The sequence below is a fragment of the Triturus cristatus genome, chromosome 8, assembly GCF_964204655.1.
Source record: "Triturus cristatus chromosome 8, aTriCri1.1, whole genome shotgun sequence".
NCBI classification, from domain to species: Eukaryota; Metazoa; Chordata; class Amphibia; order Caudata; family Salamandridae; genus Triturus; species Triturus cristatus.
In genome coordinates, this window is record NC_140591.1 from 865,291,363 (window position 1) to 865,308,199 (window position 16,837).

General features: G+C 42.2%; 1 protein-coding gene across 3 annotated transcripts in view; it reads right to left on the reverse strand.

Annotated features, from left to right (window-relative positions):
- Positions 1-1,353: 1,353 nt before the first annotated feature.
- Positions 1,354-16,837, reverse strand: part of TRMT10C (tRNA methyltransferase 10C, mitochondrial RNase P subunit) — a 129,876-nt gene continuing 114,392 nt past the window's right edge. For all 3 annotated transcript variants that reach the window (XM_085622382.1, XM_085622383.1, XM_085622381.1), the window contains one exon: positions 1,354-3,615. In XM_085622382.1, coding sequence (XP_085478508.1) covers positions 2,281-3,585 — 1,305 coding nt within the window. In that variant the 5' untranslated portion in view covers positions 3,586-3,615 and the 3' untranslated portion in view covers positions 1,354-2,280. The remainder of the gene's footprint in view (positions 3,616-16,837) is intronic.

Sequence of the window (16,837 nt, forward strand, 5' to 3'; positions counted from 1 at the left end):
CAATAGATAAGGGGTGGTTTAGTAGCAGGGGAAGAAGTCTTCCGTTTAAAATGCGTGACGAGCGCATCTAAATAAAACAATCTCGACCCAGGCGGCCCGCGCTCACAATGACAAAGAAAGAGTGCGTCTCAGCTAATGAATGAGACTGTGTAACGACCCAAGTGAGAGATCCAATCCCGGTGGGAGGGGCCAAAAGTGGACAGGGCGGTAACAAGGAAGGCTAAGAAGCCTCTTTTTCAATCGTGAACCTGCGTTTTGCATGGAGGATGACGACAGTGAAAGAAGAAGATGGGCAGGGCTTCAACTCCGCCTCCGAAAGCTTCGGAATCTGTATTGATTCCAAGAAGCCCTCGCATAGCGAGAGCAACGCATGCGCGCTAACGCAAGGCGAGACCTAAAAAGAATGGGAAAACATTACACTAGGGCACATCATTTGGTGAGGAGCATCCTCAGGCGGGAGTCCATTTTCAAACTAGCTCTATAATAGTATTATGGACAAGTTAAACATCATAATTGGGACAAGCACCAATAGAACTTGTTGAAGTTGTGGAGGGACCGGAAAATTGGTAAATCTACAGTGGCACTGTTCAAAACTACATCTATACTGGGTAGCAGCTTTAGATGTGGTCGATACGGTGTAACAGAACTCGGTCCCTAGATTTGTGGCTTACACCCTTCAAAGAGTAGCTAACTGGCAGGAACTGCCAATACACTCATTAAGGAGTAGACAAATGGCCCTGGCGCTATGTGCTGCAAGTTAGGCTAACAGTTCTCTGGGGAAGGGTAGGAATTACCAACTTACCAGGTCCCAAGAGAGGAAGGTGGAATGTTATGAGAATGACTGGCCACCATTCCTCCAACTATCATCTGAGTTGCGGTAGAAGACGTGCTGAAAATTATCCTGCCATATCAGGCACAAGAACCTTAAGTAGATCTCTGAAAGTGATAGTCTCTGCCCAAGTACACACAAGGCATTTACCACTTCAGATCATCTCGTGGGATGAGGGAATAAGAAGAGCATTCTGCGGTAATGGTTCAGTGTTACTCTAGCCAGCCATCAGATGATTTGATCAAATGTGTAACTCTAAATGTCAATTTAAAAAATGTTGATCCAGAATGGAAGGTTTACTAACTCTCTCCATTTTGACTTCATGCAATTTGACAGCCTATGCACACTATTGAAATAATTAAGTATTTGCTAATTTTGTATATATGGATCTAATATGTAAATGATTCAATGAAAATGTTATTCAGTTGTGAATCAAAGGGACAGTTATAAATAAGATAAGGGAAATACCAAGTAAAGCACAGTAACCCCACAACAGTACACAGAGAAATGAGTAGACCAGGTGCTTTTTTTGTAATAACCTTATAGATGTGCTTTAATCTACCACAGCTACAAAGGTTTTATCTTTTTCACTTCTCAAGAAAGCAATCAAAACAATACATATGAATCAAGATGATGCTAATTATTTGTGGTGGAGAACTTGTGAAAAAAGCATACAGTAAAGTGCTGAAGAAGAGGTCACAGCAGAAGCATTGTAGTTCATTATTTATCCTAGCAATTTTTCTTCTATATATCAAGGCCTCTGTGTAGTTAGTTTTTGTAGTGGGCTATCAGACTACTTCAACTAGCATTCACTGAAAGATACTTGGATGCAGAGAAAATGCCTACAACAGGTGAAATGGAAGTTTAGAGGAGGTAGCACGGAAAGTAACCCAGCATGAATCTGAGTGGTACATAATAAAGAGGCCTTTCCATCAAAGCAAAGAGCAAGCCAATAGCTGTCAGTAAAGGGAACATTCAAGGTGACAAACAATACTCAAGACTGCAAATCAGAACTATGACTGCATAAGGACAGGAATAACAAGCTCATACAGAAATATTTTTGGAAACGCTTACTATGACAAGACTAATGTCATAATCATAGATCAATTTCTATCACAGTTTGGCAGTTTAAGTACTAAAAACTTTAATATTGTCATGCAACAAATGGCTCCAATGCATTATTGTTGCTAATCTCATTCTTTTAAGGGGCGTTTTTCGAAATATAAAAAGTTTCTGTTTAAGGTAACCAGGTGAAAAAGGCAGATTGACTTAGATTACTTGACACAGGTATGATCAAAAGGCTAACAGCTAGGTTTCCCCTTGTATGTGTGGATATAGATATATATCTCTACACACACACACACGTGTTTTCATGTGTACTTGCTTCTAAGATCAATGATGATACCTTTAGAAATGTTTTATTTTAATACATTTAATGAATTTAAATTGCTCTATTTGTCGTCTTCTTCCCACCATTTTTTTTGTGTAGGCTTCAAAGTTGCATCCTTTGGAGAGGTGTTTAAAACCTTTTTGCTACTAGAGCCAAAGTCATAACCTTTCTTTCTTTTTAGAACAGCGTTTTTGCCTTGGTACTGTGAAGGATCTACAAAACCATCATGTTTTCTTTTTGGGACAAACTCCAAAGCCTTTTTCCAGTCCCCAGTGTCCTTTAGAGTCATCAAAATGCGAATCATTTGGTCCAGGGTGAGGTTTTTTGCACCAATTTCCCACTGCAGGTACTTTTCAAGCGGAAGTCTTAGAGTTGCAAGTTTTAAACGCTTTGCATTTGCCAAAGATAGTCCAGTCTGCTGATTCTTGTCCACCAAAGAGCCAATTATGTAAACTTTATCATGCTCAAATGTCTTCATTACATTGGGAGAGTCAGCAGTCAAATAGACAAGTTCATGTGCGGGAAAAATATCAATGTACGATTTCTCTGTACTAGTCAAAAACAATCTTTCCCAAGCAACTTGGTAGCGTTTTACTAATTCTTTATGATAAGATCCTTCTCTCTGAAGATTGCAGAAGTGAATATGGAAAGGGTCAGGTGATTTCCTGTTCCAGCCTTCACTTTCCATTAACTGATTCACGGTGTTCTCTAGTTCCCTTTGTGACATGTAGCTACTGTAGGACATGTCAAATATTAATGGCTGGCCAAAAACCATAGCCTGGGCGGCCCTGCTATTGTACTGGTTATCTATAGTCTTATGCCAGAACTGCAAGAAATACGCGTTCCGGATGTCAGTTTCATCTTCTTTTTCTACTGTCTGTTCAGATTCCTCTTTCCTTATTTCCTTCAACTTTTCCTTCTTTTCTTTCCTGGATTTCTTATGACCTTCTTTGATTGATAAGTGTTTTAAAAATTTCTTCCTGGATGATTTTGTGGGCAGTTCCATAAGTATTCTCAACTGCTCTTCACTGATATTTTCTGGGACCATTTTGCCTGCTAGCCTCCACATCTCTACCAACTCTCTCATAGTGGTTAAAGGGTCTTCTTTCTGATCTAAATGTATTTCGCCATCATCATCTGAAGGGTCGGATTTCGCCAAAGTCTTCCATTCATCTAGGTCCAGCTCCTGAGGGAGGTGTGACGTTGTTTCATCTTTCATTAGATTAAGTGACAAACACAAATTTCGACCCGTGGTTTGTTGATAAGTCAGTTTACCAAGAAAACCCTTTCTTGTTGCTTCTTGCATCGTAGGATAAAGAGCAGCACTGCGAATTATTGTCCTCAAAAGTGTGCTCAAGAGTGTCATTGTGAAATGCAATATGGCATGTAAAGATTCCTGCCAAAATCAAAAAAGCGAAAAACAAAAAATAAATTAGTACCACAAGCTCTCAAAAACATGTGAAATCAAAGTTGCATCAATTTTAACAACAAACAAAAAATAAAAATCACATTTTGACAATGTGTTAACTACAATTCACTCAAGCTAACAAGAGGGAAACTTTTACTGTAATGGTCAGTGTCCCATTCCTCAAACGATTAGTTAACACTGTACTATTTTTGTATGTTGCAACACATGGGCTCCTGTGGTCAAAATAAAAAGACATGCAAACACTTTACCGTAGCTCTAGCACTTTAGCCATCGGCAAGAAAATGGTTTCCAAGTTAGACTTCATCAACACAGTATCATCTGCTACATGGCTAGTTTATTAAATGTCGCTAAACAAGAATCCTAAAATTATTTTTCCCCCAACAGATCATGTATTGGCCAAAACGATCCAAATTCATAGTGAGTGGTGCAGATGAGCTGATGGACTTACACCATTTGCCAGTTACCTACTGACAACATATTCTATTTTAAAAGCAGAGGGAAGAACTTAATTCAACTCAGATGAAAAACTATTTAATACCATGATGAATGTAGTAAATCCTAATGACACATAGGTAACAAAAAGGATGGAGGTGCTTAGTTTTTCAAATTTTACATGTTTATTTTAGGTTTTTGCACAAGTAACATACAGTGCAAACATAAACCAATTCCCCCATGTACACAGTCAGATTTTCCACCCCTTATAGAGACAGTAGTTAGGTCAAGGATAGTACCAATGACGACACAACCACAACCCTGGGCACCACTTCCCCACCAGTACAGTACTCTATATATGTCACCTAGTAGCTAGCTTAGGTTCCTCGCTCCCATTCCCCAGTTGCACCTTGCGACCGATCCCCCCTCGACCATCGGTGTGTCACTTGCTACCTGGTGCATCATGCCCACCCAGTCTCTACAGTTCCCCTTGACCTTCTCATCAGTTCGGGCTTGTTTAGGAGACAGTTCCTCCGCTAATGCCCACTCCAACAGGTCCCGAAGCCATCTGGCTACCGTGGGCCTGACGTTAGGTATCTTTTGTATCGCAATAGGGCATTTTGCAAGCAACAGGCCCAACTTTACAAATGTATATGGGATAGCTCCCCTTTTCGGTCGGAGTACAGTACCAAGCAGTCAAAGACGGACTGACTTTTGGACACCCACCTGTCACCCATTCTAGTCTCCCTACCATCTCATCCCAGTATCCTGCTAACTTCCTGCATGTCCATGTAATATGAATAAATAGAATGCCTGTGTCGTTACATTTTGGACACGTTGACGTTCCAATGTGGTATAGTTTGTGTAGCCTGCTAGGTGTATTATAGATCCAGTGTAGATAGTGAGCAAGCTTAAACGTGGTGTTGCTGGCTACCTCTTGGACTTGGGCACAAGCCTGCGCTCAGTGGGCATCCGACAGTGGAGTTTGCAGATCATCATCCCAGATGTACTGTGCTCTAATGATAAATGGCGGAAGATCCGCCGCCACCACCTGATAGAGTCTGGAGATCAATCGTCACCCCGTCCTCCCTCCAGTAACACCTCCAATGTTTGTGATACTAGCAGTATGGTTTGGAAATCCATTCTGATCGCTTCAGCAGTGCGTGCCCGTTTAGCAAATTGAAAGAATTGCCCACTGTGACCCAAAACGTCTCCTTAGCCTAGTCAAAGGTTAGAAATTGCTCTGCAGGATCAAGGTCTCCCAGAAGGAAGCACTCTCCCTCTCTCCATGCGCCCAAGGTCATGACTTCAGTGATTAGGCTAAACAGCTGGAACAAATCTAAGGGCAGGGACCTACTAAAGGGCAGGCGCTTCAGTAACCGTCGGGGTTCTTAGTTTTGAGTATTCATCAAATGCAGTGTTCGCCGAGAATGGCCTCTTGGTACTGAAGGAACGGTTGCATATGCACATAATTTCAGGAAAAGTTAGTTTTTCATCCCCATCTAATAGCCTGGTGGTTATCCTGGCTTTTGTGAGATATAGGTAAAGTAGAAAACTGTCTCAAACCGTTTGCCTGAACAAAGAATGCACAATTTGTGCTTTGTCTATTGGACTACAAGATAGTACAGCTGCATGAACTGGAGACTATGGTTTGCAAAGTATGACAGGAATCATGTTTGGAGAAATTACAAGCATTGTTTATGTATCGACCTGAGCACCATACATAACTTGAACAGCAGTCATTCAGCCACCTAAGAGCTAGAGCTGATTGAGCAGCTGCATTCTGCAGTTCCTCAAGTTCTGCTGGCCGACATTCAAGGCAAAGTAGATACCGGCCACTGGCATATTCAATCTTGGTTACTATGATTGTTTGTATTTTTTTTTTTTTAAGACTTCAATAGGCTGAATTATCTTTCCAACACATGCAGTTAGTAGAAGCCCACCTTTTTGAACACATTCGAACTTTGATTGTCCGTAGGCAGTTCATCTATGATGGCAGCTAGATTCTTCACTTTAGAGGCGACTGGTGAGAGTTGGCAAAGCCAACGTGGCACCATTGCTTCTGTAAATGTCTGTTTTTAGGCACTGCCACCAAAATATTTGCTTTATTTGAATTGAGTTTTAGGAAACTGTATTCATCCAGTACTCCATCTGACCAGGCAGGCAGATAAAGGAGGAAAGGCGTTCTTAAAACACCTCATGCATTATTCAAGTCTCTTTGCACAGGCCTCAAATAATCAAAAAACTGCTACCAGACCTGCAGGTCTAGTGACCTGAATAATCTGCTTAACGTAACTGTAGTGCTCTTGATCCATAAACTGGTCTCAAATTATGTGATCCTAGGCAAATATTTTATTTCACTGAGCCACCTTTTTCTTATAATAGCACCTTCCAAAATGTGAATTCAGTATATCTGCCATATAAAAAACGTTTTGGTTCGATTTAGTAGACTAAACCTTTGCTTCATGTATAAATCTAGCCCATATATAGAGAACACTCGACACCTGACTTGCCTCTTGGTTCCCTAACAGCATTGTCATCGGGCAGGGGCAGAAATATTTGTCAGTTCATGTTTAAAAACTCACTTTTCATAAAAATATTACAAACGGCATGATGTGGAAGCACACTGTAATTTACAGTAGGCACATTTTCTTTAAAATAGACACAACTTCTTAATGACAAACAGTTTTACTGATAAGTTATATAAGGTGCAAAATCTGAAATCTGGTTTCTGCAACTATAATTTGCAAATCATCAAGTAAATTGTTCTGATGTGTTCTGATTTTATTAAAATCTTTGTTTCCATTACACTTCGACTACAAAACAATTTGCTTTCCTAATTGCGGATATATTCTGAAAAATATGAACTGTTCGTTTAGAAGCTATTTGAATCTTGTGGTTTAGAAAAAAAACTGCTTTCCTACAGGCGGCTGTTTCACAAGCACTGTTGGACAGTCCACTTTACAAAATCCTCTAACTTTGCAGTCAGAGAAAGAAAAGTAAACACCAATATCCATGATACAATAAGCAGCAATTTGTAAAAAGACAAACTGACATCTGGCCTACGTATCTGAATGCACAGCAAATGTGACAAGATAAATACAAGATTTAAAGACATCTTTATTGCACCTTCCATTTCTGAATAAACAGAACACCAGTCCTTTGCGAGCTCCAGGATACTGTCCAGGCGCTATAGATAGGTTGCCCTGATAAAACAAGCTAAAGTGGGCGAGTATTTTTTTCTAACCCTGATGCTTAGCTCACTAGGACATCTATGCCACCAGACCAATCTACTTATGTCAAATAATAACCCAGAGTTCCAGACTGGCTGCCCATTTATTTATTCAGAAGGTCTGGTGATGTTATCATTCTAGGTATATTTACTATGTGAATGAATGAACAAGGTATGGATAATACCTCCGAATCGCACCAAGAGGGATTTCAATGAATGAATCCCACAGGACATGTGTTCTATTATAATCTCCCTGGTCCTCGTGGGCATATAGGAGTGTCCTTGTACTACTTTTTTTTTAAATTCTTTTTTGATAATCAATTTTATTGACTTTTGAAAAACAGCAAAAGAAAAACAATACCAGCCCTTAGTACATTTGTCAGTGCAAAACGAAAACAGGAGAATAGTACACCAGCATATAGAGTCCGACATACCAGAGAAAAGTAACAGTGCTTTCGCCCAAGTCCATAATTAACCTTCTGAGATGATCAGTCCTCTACCACCCGACCCATTTGCACCACATTCGACGAAACTTCTTCGGGCAGCCTCTGGCCGTGTACATAGGCCGCTCCTGCGCAGCGCACCAATCCACCCCCCTGCGCCAACGTGCCATGGCGGGTGCAGTCGAATTGAGCCAGTTGGCCACAATGTCCCTTTTGGCCACCATCAGAGCCGTGTTCAAAAAATGTTTCTCAGCTCTGGAACCATCCAGTACCTCGGTAACGCCCAGGAGTATGTTCATTGGGCTAAGGGGAACCTCCCAACCCAGGACCTCAGTGAGCTCCCCTGTTATTGACTCCAAATAGAGTGTGATTGTGGGGCAAAGCCATACCATGTGATAAAAATCGGCTTGGGAACACTCGCATCAGGTCAGAGCCCAGCGCGATTAATCAATCAATCAGGAAATTTGTAGAGCGCACTACTCACCCGTGAGGGTCTCAAGGCGCTGGGGGGGGGGGGCTGCTACTGCTCGAACAGCCAGGTCTCGAGTAGCCTCCTGAAGTTCAGTAGGTCTTGGGTCTGTCGTAGGAGGACGGGGATGGTGTTCCAGGTCTTGGCGGCGAGGTAGGAGAACGATCTGTCGCCGGAGGTCGCTCTTCGGATGCGGGGGATGGTGGCGAAGGCGCTGTCGGCGGAGCAGAGCTGGCTGTTTGGGGTGTAGAAGGTGAGTCGTCTGAGGTAAGCTGGTCCGGTGTTGTGGAGTTGTGGTAAATAAAATACCGGACTGAATTTCATACGGAATCTTAAAATAAAGTAAATAGCTCAAAATAACAAGAGGCAGAATCCGTGGTATAAGAGGTTTTCTAAATGGGCTTTATTCCATTCAAAATGGCCGACTCGAGTCGCGGCCTTCAGGTTCCGTCACCACGAGGGTTCAGGAAGTGAAGTACAATAATTTATTGACAGACATGTATTTTTATAATAAGTACATTACAATGAAACGAATGTAGAAGGCGTAACATTTGATAAGAAAAGTGACAAAACAGGTACGTAATCGAAACTGGGCGTAATAAGGAATAAAAGAAACATGATTGGTTTGCATTATCAGACATAGGTGGATCTATAAGATAATACTTAGCATAGATGCGCGCGCAGCAGTATGACGTGTAATTGACGTGCAACTAGGGGGTGAAGGGGACTTGACATTTAGCTCTACATGTGGAGACGAGAAGTCTGAGGGGTCAAGTCAACCTAATCCCAAATCATATCTACCATCCTATGTTTGGAGAACTATGTTATCCACAAAGAAGGACTCTCGAACAGAATCTATTCTATACTAACTGTGTGTGCGTGTACAAGCGTCTAAGTGTCTATATGAGATGTGAGGGGCAGAAAACTTTCCATGGCAGCAGGGCTATGAATCACTTGCAGGAGGACGGAAAGGCTGAGTCCTTTGCTTGTGAGCTAAAGGAAATGTTTACCTAAATCACTAGACAGGAATGCATCGGCTGAAGAGCAAAATAGATAATTCGAAGGTGAAATACAGCTTCTTGGCAGACAGGCGAAAACTGGCCGAGGCAGGCACCGTTAGCTGCACAGGGAGTAGGACAAAGTTCATGGATACAGATGCGAGCTCAAGCTGAAGCTGTCAGAGACAGAGAGCAGGGAAAGGCTTTGAGGACAGAATCGGGCCTACTTGCCTGAACTGTAAAAATGTAGTAACTTAGCCATATAAAGTCGGTGGCCTTTCATACCTAGGAATCGAATATCCAGCCCATTGATGGCGGATCTGACAGAGAACATGTCGACGGTAGACACACATATGTTTGCGTCTTTAGAAACTGGAACTGGAGGGAACATACATGTACTTGTAACATGTATATAGAACCGTTGGGGTCCAAGATAGGGGACATAACTGACCAGGAAAATCCACATTTCCACATTCCCTCCTTGTCCCCTACTTGCCCTTCAAGAGATATCAATCTTCATCATTCCATCGATTTGCTCATGGAGCATCATTTCTTCTTCCTTCTTCTTCCGGTATTTTGAACGAGAACTGTGATATGGAATGCATGATGTGGCACACAGACCACAAATCGCTGGTCCACATTGCAGGCATAAACAACAACTGAAGAGCATAAGAAGGCCAATACCTAGGAAGGATAGAACTCTCCATCCCCAGGCTGATATCACACTCCAAAACCACCCGGACCACGTCCAAGTGCCTGGATTCTCGTGTATCTGGCTTACAATCTTATGAAGGCGTGTTATAGCTTTATATACAGATGGCGAATTTTCTGGTATGAATATGCAGCAGCTGGATCCGATGACCCTGCAAGCTCCGCCCCTATCGGCCAGGATGACGTCAAGGACAAGACGATTCTGGAGAACAACAATTCTCATCACTGATTGTTCCTCTGTCAGATTGCCTAGGGCGGCTATAGTCTCGTTTACTACAGCTTCAAGAGTCTTGGTTAGTCTACGTATTAGCTTACTATTTGATATAGTACCTATATAGGGAAAGATACCTTTATTGAAATCTACATACTTGTCCCATGCCGTCTCAGTATAATCGACAACTGGGAGATCTCTCCGCTCTCTTTTGTGTACTAAATGAACATGTCGATAATAATCAGGAGGAGCTAAGAAAACAGGTGGCAAAAGGAATGCGATGTAACAGGTACCATCCCAATCTAGAGGCAGACGCATATATGCCGTCTGACCACATATAAAGTAAGAATGGCGAGAAGCTCTAAATGAAGATTTACCTTGATCACGATATTCTACTGTAGTAACACATTGGCTATGGCCCATATGTATGGAACCAACTTTTCTTACACATAGATCACCCTTAGCTGGAAATACTGACATAGTGGGCAGAATTAGTTCAACTTCGGATTTGACATTCAAAATCATAAGATTAGGCGTAAAATTACCTAATTTATACACTTCATTTTCTAAATCAGTTCCTGTTCTACTGGGGTGACCCTCCTTATTAGGGTGACAGACTTTGAATAAAACTAGATTCAGATTTCCCCATATCCAATGTTGTTGATAAACTGCTGTGTCTGGGTCTATGGAATTTAATAAACTAAACCATGCTCCACAGGAGCCATTGTGTGTAAATGGATGTGGAAAGAAAGGCAGAACTCCTTTGTTATTCTGATAGGGAGGGAGTCGGCCACACACCCAACAATCGGTGGCATTACTAGTCTGATGGGAATGATGTAACATACTAATGAATGTGTTATTACGCAGCGCAAGTCTATAGGACAACTCATGTGGGGGTAAGTCACTAAAAGAATGTTCATCAGTTATATTGAAAGCACGGTTAGAAACAGGATAATACATATGCAACAATATACTTGTAGTAACTATTAAAAAACTCAAGGAAAACAAAATTAATAAAGTCACAATACAGTGGTTACGCAGTAATTTACAATAAGCATGTCGTTTCATTATGATTCTGGACTCTACATCATTCAGACCTAAAGGATACATGTCGGGACAGATTCAACCGCTTCACCTTGGAGAGGACTTAAACAATCAAATCGTCCGACAGTTTAGATCTGGACCTGAGTTTCTGTTTATAGAGTTCGGTGCTACTGGCCTCAGCCAAAGGTAGCTTTGAGTCAATGGGGGAAGACACACGGGGAATACTGTTTGTGTCAGGAGGAAGTCCATGAAATTTTTTGATATGGCTGGTATGCACCCAGCCTTTCCTTCCTTCGATCTTCACAGCTGTTCTGGTCGTCAGCAGGACCAACTTAGGAAGTCTCCACCTTGGCTCCAGTTGGGTTTTCCGATCAAAATTCCTGACGAGGACATAATCGCCAGGAATTACATCATGAGGTTTCACCTCGGTGTTGTCGGGAAAAGCTGCGATTACCTGTGAACGACAAGATTGTAGTGCAGACATCAAGGAAGCCAGGTAATCTGTCAGCATATTACAGTCAACATCAGTTATTTTACGGGGTATAGGCGTCCCCCACATATTCGGTGGTCTACCAAAGATCACCTCATACGGGGATAGCCCTGTTCGAGAGTGTGCTACCATCCTCATGTAAAATAGCGCAACTGGTAAGGCTACTATCCAGTCCACACCCTTTTCCTGACATATTTTAGACAGTCTGATTTTTAAAAGTTGATTATGTCGTTCCACGAGACCTGCTGCCTCGGGGTGTCGGACACAGTGGAATTTCCACTGATATCCCAACAAGAGTGAGACATGTTTCATTAATTCGGATGTGAAAGGCTGGCCGTTATCTGAATATACAACACGTGGTAAACCGTACCGTGGGAAGAATTCTCGAACTAGCTGCTTGGCAGTAGTCGGGGCAGTGTAATCTGATACGGGATACGCCTCTGTCCAACGGGAGAGAGCGCAGACAACTACGAGAACATATTTGAATCCTCGACAACGTTCCATCTGAATATAATCCATCTGGAGAACTTCAAAAGGATGGTCAGGAGGCTGAAATCCACCCTGCTCTACGGGAACACTCTTTCCTGGATTAAACTGACAACATATCATACAGGTACGAACTTTTTGTTTAGCTGCTGCTCGTAAATGTTTGTTGAACCAAATGTGCTGAATGCTGTCTAGCATAGCCTTCTCTCCCAAATGTGCTGGACTGTGAACTGTAGCTATAATGGCTTGAACCATGGAATCAGGGAGAAACCATACAGATTTCTCCTTCGTCATCCATCCTTGATCTGTCTGGATCCCTCCTAGTTCCGTCCACTTCTTTATTTCTTCTGCTGTGGCATGTGTCTGTATGTCAATTACGTCAAGTGCGGGATCCTTAATTGTCATACACTGTGTTGGTGTCTGAACTATTGGCTTTGTCATGTCTAATGTGCGATTCTGAGCAGTCTGTTTAGCTGTTCTGTCAGCTAAATCATTTCCTTGAGAAATGGTATCAGTAACCTTCGTGTGTGCTTTACATTTCATAATCGATATAGCAGTGGGTAGATGTATTGCGTCTAACAAGGCATGAATGAGGGGTCCGTGCTGAATGTGGGCACCATGGGACGTTAAATAACCTCTCTCTCGCCATAGCACGCCGAAGTCGTGTACAACTCCGAATGCATAACGTGAGTCAGTGTATACATTAACTTTCTTATTTGTGGCTTGAATACAGGCTTGCGTTAGAGCAATAAGTTCTGCTGCTTGGGCTGACAGAGTATCTATACAATGTGTCTCAATAACCTCAGTGTCTGTTGTGACTGCATACGCGGCCACTAAATCTCCTGTATTTGTTCTCATGCACGATCCATCTACATACAACGTCAGGTCTGGATCTAACAATGGAACGTCTGTCAAGTCTTGTCTAGGTTTCGTCTTTATTTCAATGATTTCAACACAATCATGAGCTAGTGGGTCTGTTCCAATTACAGGTAATAGTGTAGCAGGATTCAATGTATTACACCGTCGGATCTCTATGTGTGGTTGAAACAATGTCAGTTCATAACCGGTAAGTCTTGCTATGGTCAAGTGTTGTGTTTGTGTTCGGTTCACAAGAATCTCTACTGCATGTGGTACTTGTACTGTCAATGGGTGTCCTAATACTATGGCATCGCTTTGTCTGATTGCTAAAGCTGTCGCTGCCACTGACTTCAGGCATGCAGGCAAAGCCTGAGCTACGGGATCTAATGTACTGGAAAAATAAGCACATGGCTTGCGTGATCCTGCTTGATCCTGAGTGAGTACTGACAAGGCAGTACCTTCGCGTTCTGTAACAAAGAGTGTAAAATGTTTGTTATAACATGGTGTTGCTAAAACAGGTGCTTGACATAAAGCTTTCTTTAGGCTTTCAAAAGCTTGTGTATGTTCCTGAGTCCAAGGGAGAACAGTCGATGTGGCTGCCTCCTGTGTGGTTAACTGAATGAGTGGTTTTGCTAGAAATGCGTACTGAGGGATCCACTGCCTACAATATGAAGTGAGGCCTATGAAAGCCCGCACCTCCTTCTGTGTCTGGGGTATTGACATGTTAGCAATTAACTGGATGCGATCTGGTGTAAGCTGCCTTCCCTCCTTGGACAGCGAGTGACCAAGATAAATAACTCGCTGGACACAGAATTGCAGCTTAGAAGGAGACACCTTGTGCCCCTTGTCGGCTAGAAAATGTAAAACTGTCAGAGAAGCTTTTTCACATTCTGGCTCGCTTCTCGCGGTGATCAGCAGATCATCGACATATTGAAGCAGTGCAGTATTGACTGGCATGTGTATACTGTCAAGTTCTCGTTTCAGTGCTTGGCTGTAGATGCTGGGGCTTTCTGTGAATCCTTGGGGAGCGCGTGAGAATTTAAAACTGCGCCCATTTAAACTGAATCCGAACAAGTATTGGCTTTCCGGATCTATTGGGACGCTGAAAAAGGCATTCTTGAGATCAATTACAGTAAAGAATGTTGCTTCGGAATCAATTGCTGTCAATAATGATGATATATCAGGGACCACAGGAAATTGTGGTACAATGCACTTGTTTAGTTCACGCAAATCAATAACCAATCGGTATACTGGTGGGGCAGTAGGATCAGTTCGTTTAAGAATCGGAATTATCGGCGAATTACATACATTGGAGTCTGTTTCTACAACTACTCCCTGGGCAATTAGCTCATCAATGATTTTCAGCAAAGCCACTACAGCATCATGCGGTAACTTGTATTGTCGCATTCGTGGTAGTACCACTCCTGCTTTCAATGTAACTCGATAGGGTGTAATGTTCATGCAGCCAACATCCGTAGGGCCTTGTGCCCATAGATGTACTGGTAAAGTCTGTAGTCGGGGATCCATGTCTCTAGACACATAGTGACCTTTAAAATCACGCAAAAACAACCTTACTCCTTCCGGAGAACAACATATTATGGCTCCTAGTGCTTTCAGAGTTTTAATTCCTAACAGATTTTCTGGGCATGATTTAGTAAGCAATAAATCTGTAGTTCGTGTCAAAGGTCCTATCGTAAGTGGTAGAGGCTGTGATACTTCATTAACAATAGGTTTTCCTGAAAAACCAAGGGAAACATTTTGAGAGCCTGAGAGGGGTGCCCCTGGAACTTCACTACGTTTTATGGTTGTTCGACTTGCCCCTGTATCGAGTAAGAATTTTCTATCTTGACCTAATAATTCACTATGTACATAAGGTCCTTCTTGATCTACCGGAATCTCGATAAGCGGTAAGTCAACTTCCCTCTCTAGGCTGGTTCATGCGTAACACTGATACTCAGGGTATTCATACTGTGCAGTCTGATACATTTGTCGTGTTGTGGTTTGTGTGGCAGTAGCAGGCAACGGTGGTGCAGCTGGCACAAACTGTATGGGTTGCTGTGAGGCTGGCATGGACTGTTGCTGAACTGGCATGGACTGTCCATGCTGCATAGCTCCTTGTTCATTCTGATCTTGTCTAACTAATCGTGGTCTCTCCTTTGCAATACCTGTAGCTATATTACGTTTCAGGACTGGACAATCGTGTACATAATGGCCTAGTTGTTTACAGTAATTGCAGGTTCCTTTTACAGGAACTGCAGAATCACCAGAATGTGTCACACCCTTTTTGTGACCATCTGCTGGTACTGTCTGAGAAACTAGCATTTTCATTTTTGTATCCTTCATGCGTCTATGCTCGTGTTCTTGTTCATCCCTAATTCTATTGTGATGATACTGTAACATTTGTAGCATTTGCGACGGAGTGTTACTTTGCCAGGTACTCTCGAATTTCAATATTCTATTCTTTACTGGAGGTAATGCATTTTCCACTAATTTTGTCACAAATAAATGTGGATATGAATCACTACTTGCTTTTATACCACTATTTATACCAAAACATTTTTCAAATCGAGCATAATAATCGCTTGTGTCTTCATCTTGCTTTTGTTTGCAGGCTGTGATTGCACCCCAATCTTCCTTTTTTGTAGTTAATAAACGTGGCAGTACCTGTACTAGTAAACCTGGTAACAGTTTAACTTTATCCCCGAGCCCTGAACCTGCAGTTCGGGCCCTTTCTTCCTCTGCTAATGCTGTCCAGTCTATCTTTTGGTCTCCCACTTCCCACTCTTTTTCTTTCAGTTTTTCATAAATGCCAGCAGGCAAAAGCACCTTTAATATCGTCATAATATCAGGAAAGGTGTACTCTCCCATCAGTAACATGTCTTTAATTTCTCGGTGGAAACCCGCTGGGTCTTTGTCATGACTAGGTACTACTTTCTTCATTTCTAATAATTCCATTTTTGATATGGGTGTGTAAACAAATACACGGTGAAACTCATTGTCTTCGCCTTTTATTGGGTGCACCTCTCGTAAAGGATTTTGTCTATCCATGTAGTACGGTGCTCTTTCTCTGGGGGGCAGGGAGAGAGAATCTGGATTTACAAAAAGGACGTACTGCTTACGTGACACTAATATCTCTTTAATTAGCTTGTTACTAGAACCTCTCCATCTGTACGTGAGTAGTTCCGTTAATATATCAGGTAAAGGACCAGGGTCAGCATGTTGGCTCTTATATAATATGAGGAGTTGCTGAATCATATAGATTCCAGCTAAACGTTGTTCATCTGTACTGAGGTTGAGAAACGTGTGTGCTACGGTCTCATCACCGTATTTTTCAGGACTAACAATCCAGTGAACGGCTGATCTGGCTAATTCTTGCTCATCTATGGAATCGAGGAGGTGATAACCCCTTCGTTCTCGTAGTATTTTATCTGCGGCTTGAAACGAATGTTCAGGAGACTTCAGATTTATTACAGGCGTTGGATACGTTCTGCTGTTATTTGAGCATACTGAGTGTATGGGATCAGAAAAACATCTAGCATTATCACAGGATCTTCCTCTGCCTACATAGGCTATGGTCTCTGACTGTCTTGCAGAGTTCCCTGATTCGGACACTTCATCTTGCTCAAACTCGTCTGTTCCCAACTTTTCTTCATGAATACGCTCTATTTCTTTACGGATTTTTCGGCACATGGCTATTATACAATTTTGCTTATCGTGTCTCCCTTCCGATATATTCTGACTCCATTTTGTAAGAATAAGCATTGCATTCGGGTCTACCCCCGGACGATCTTGATTTCTGATCACACAGTTTATGA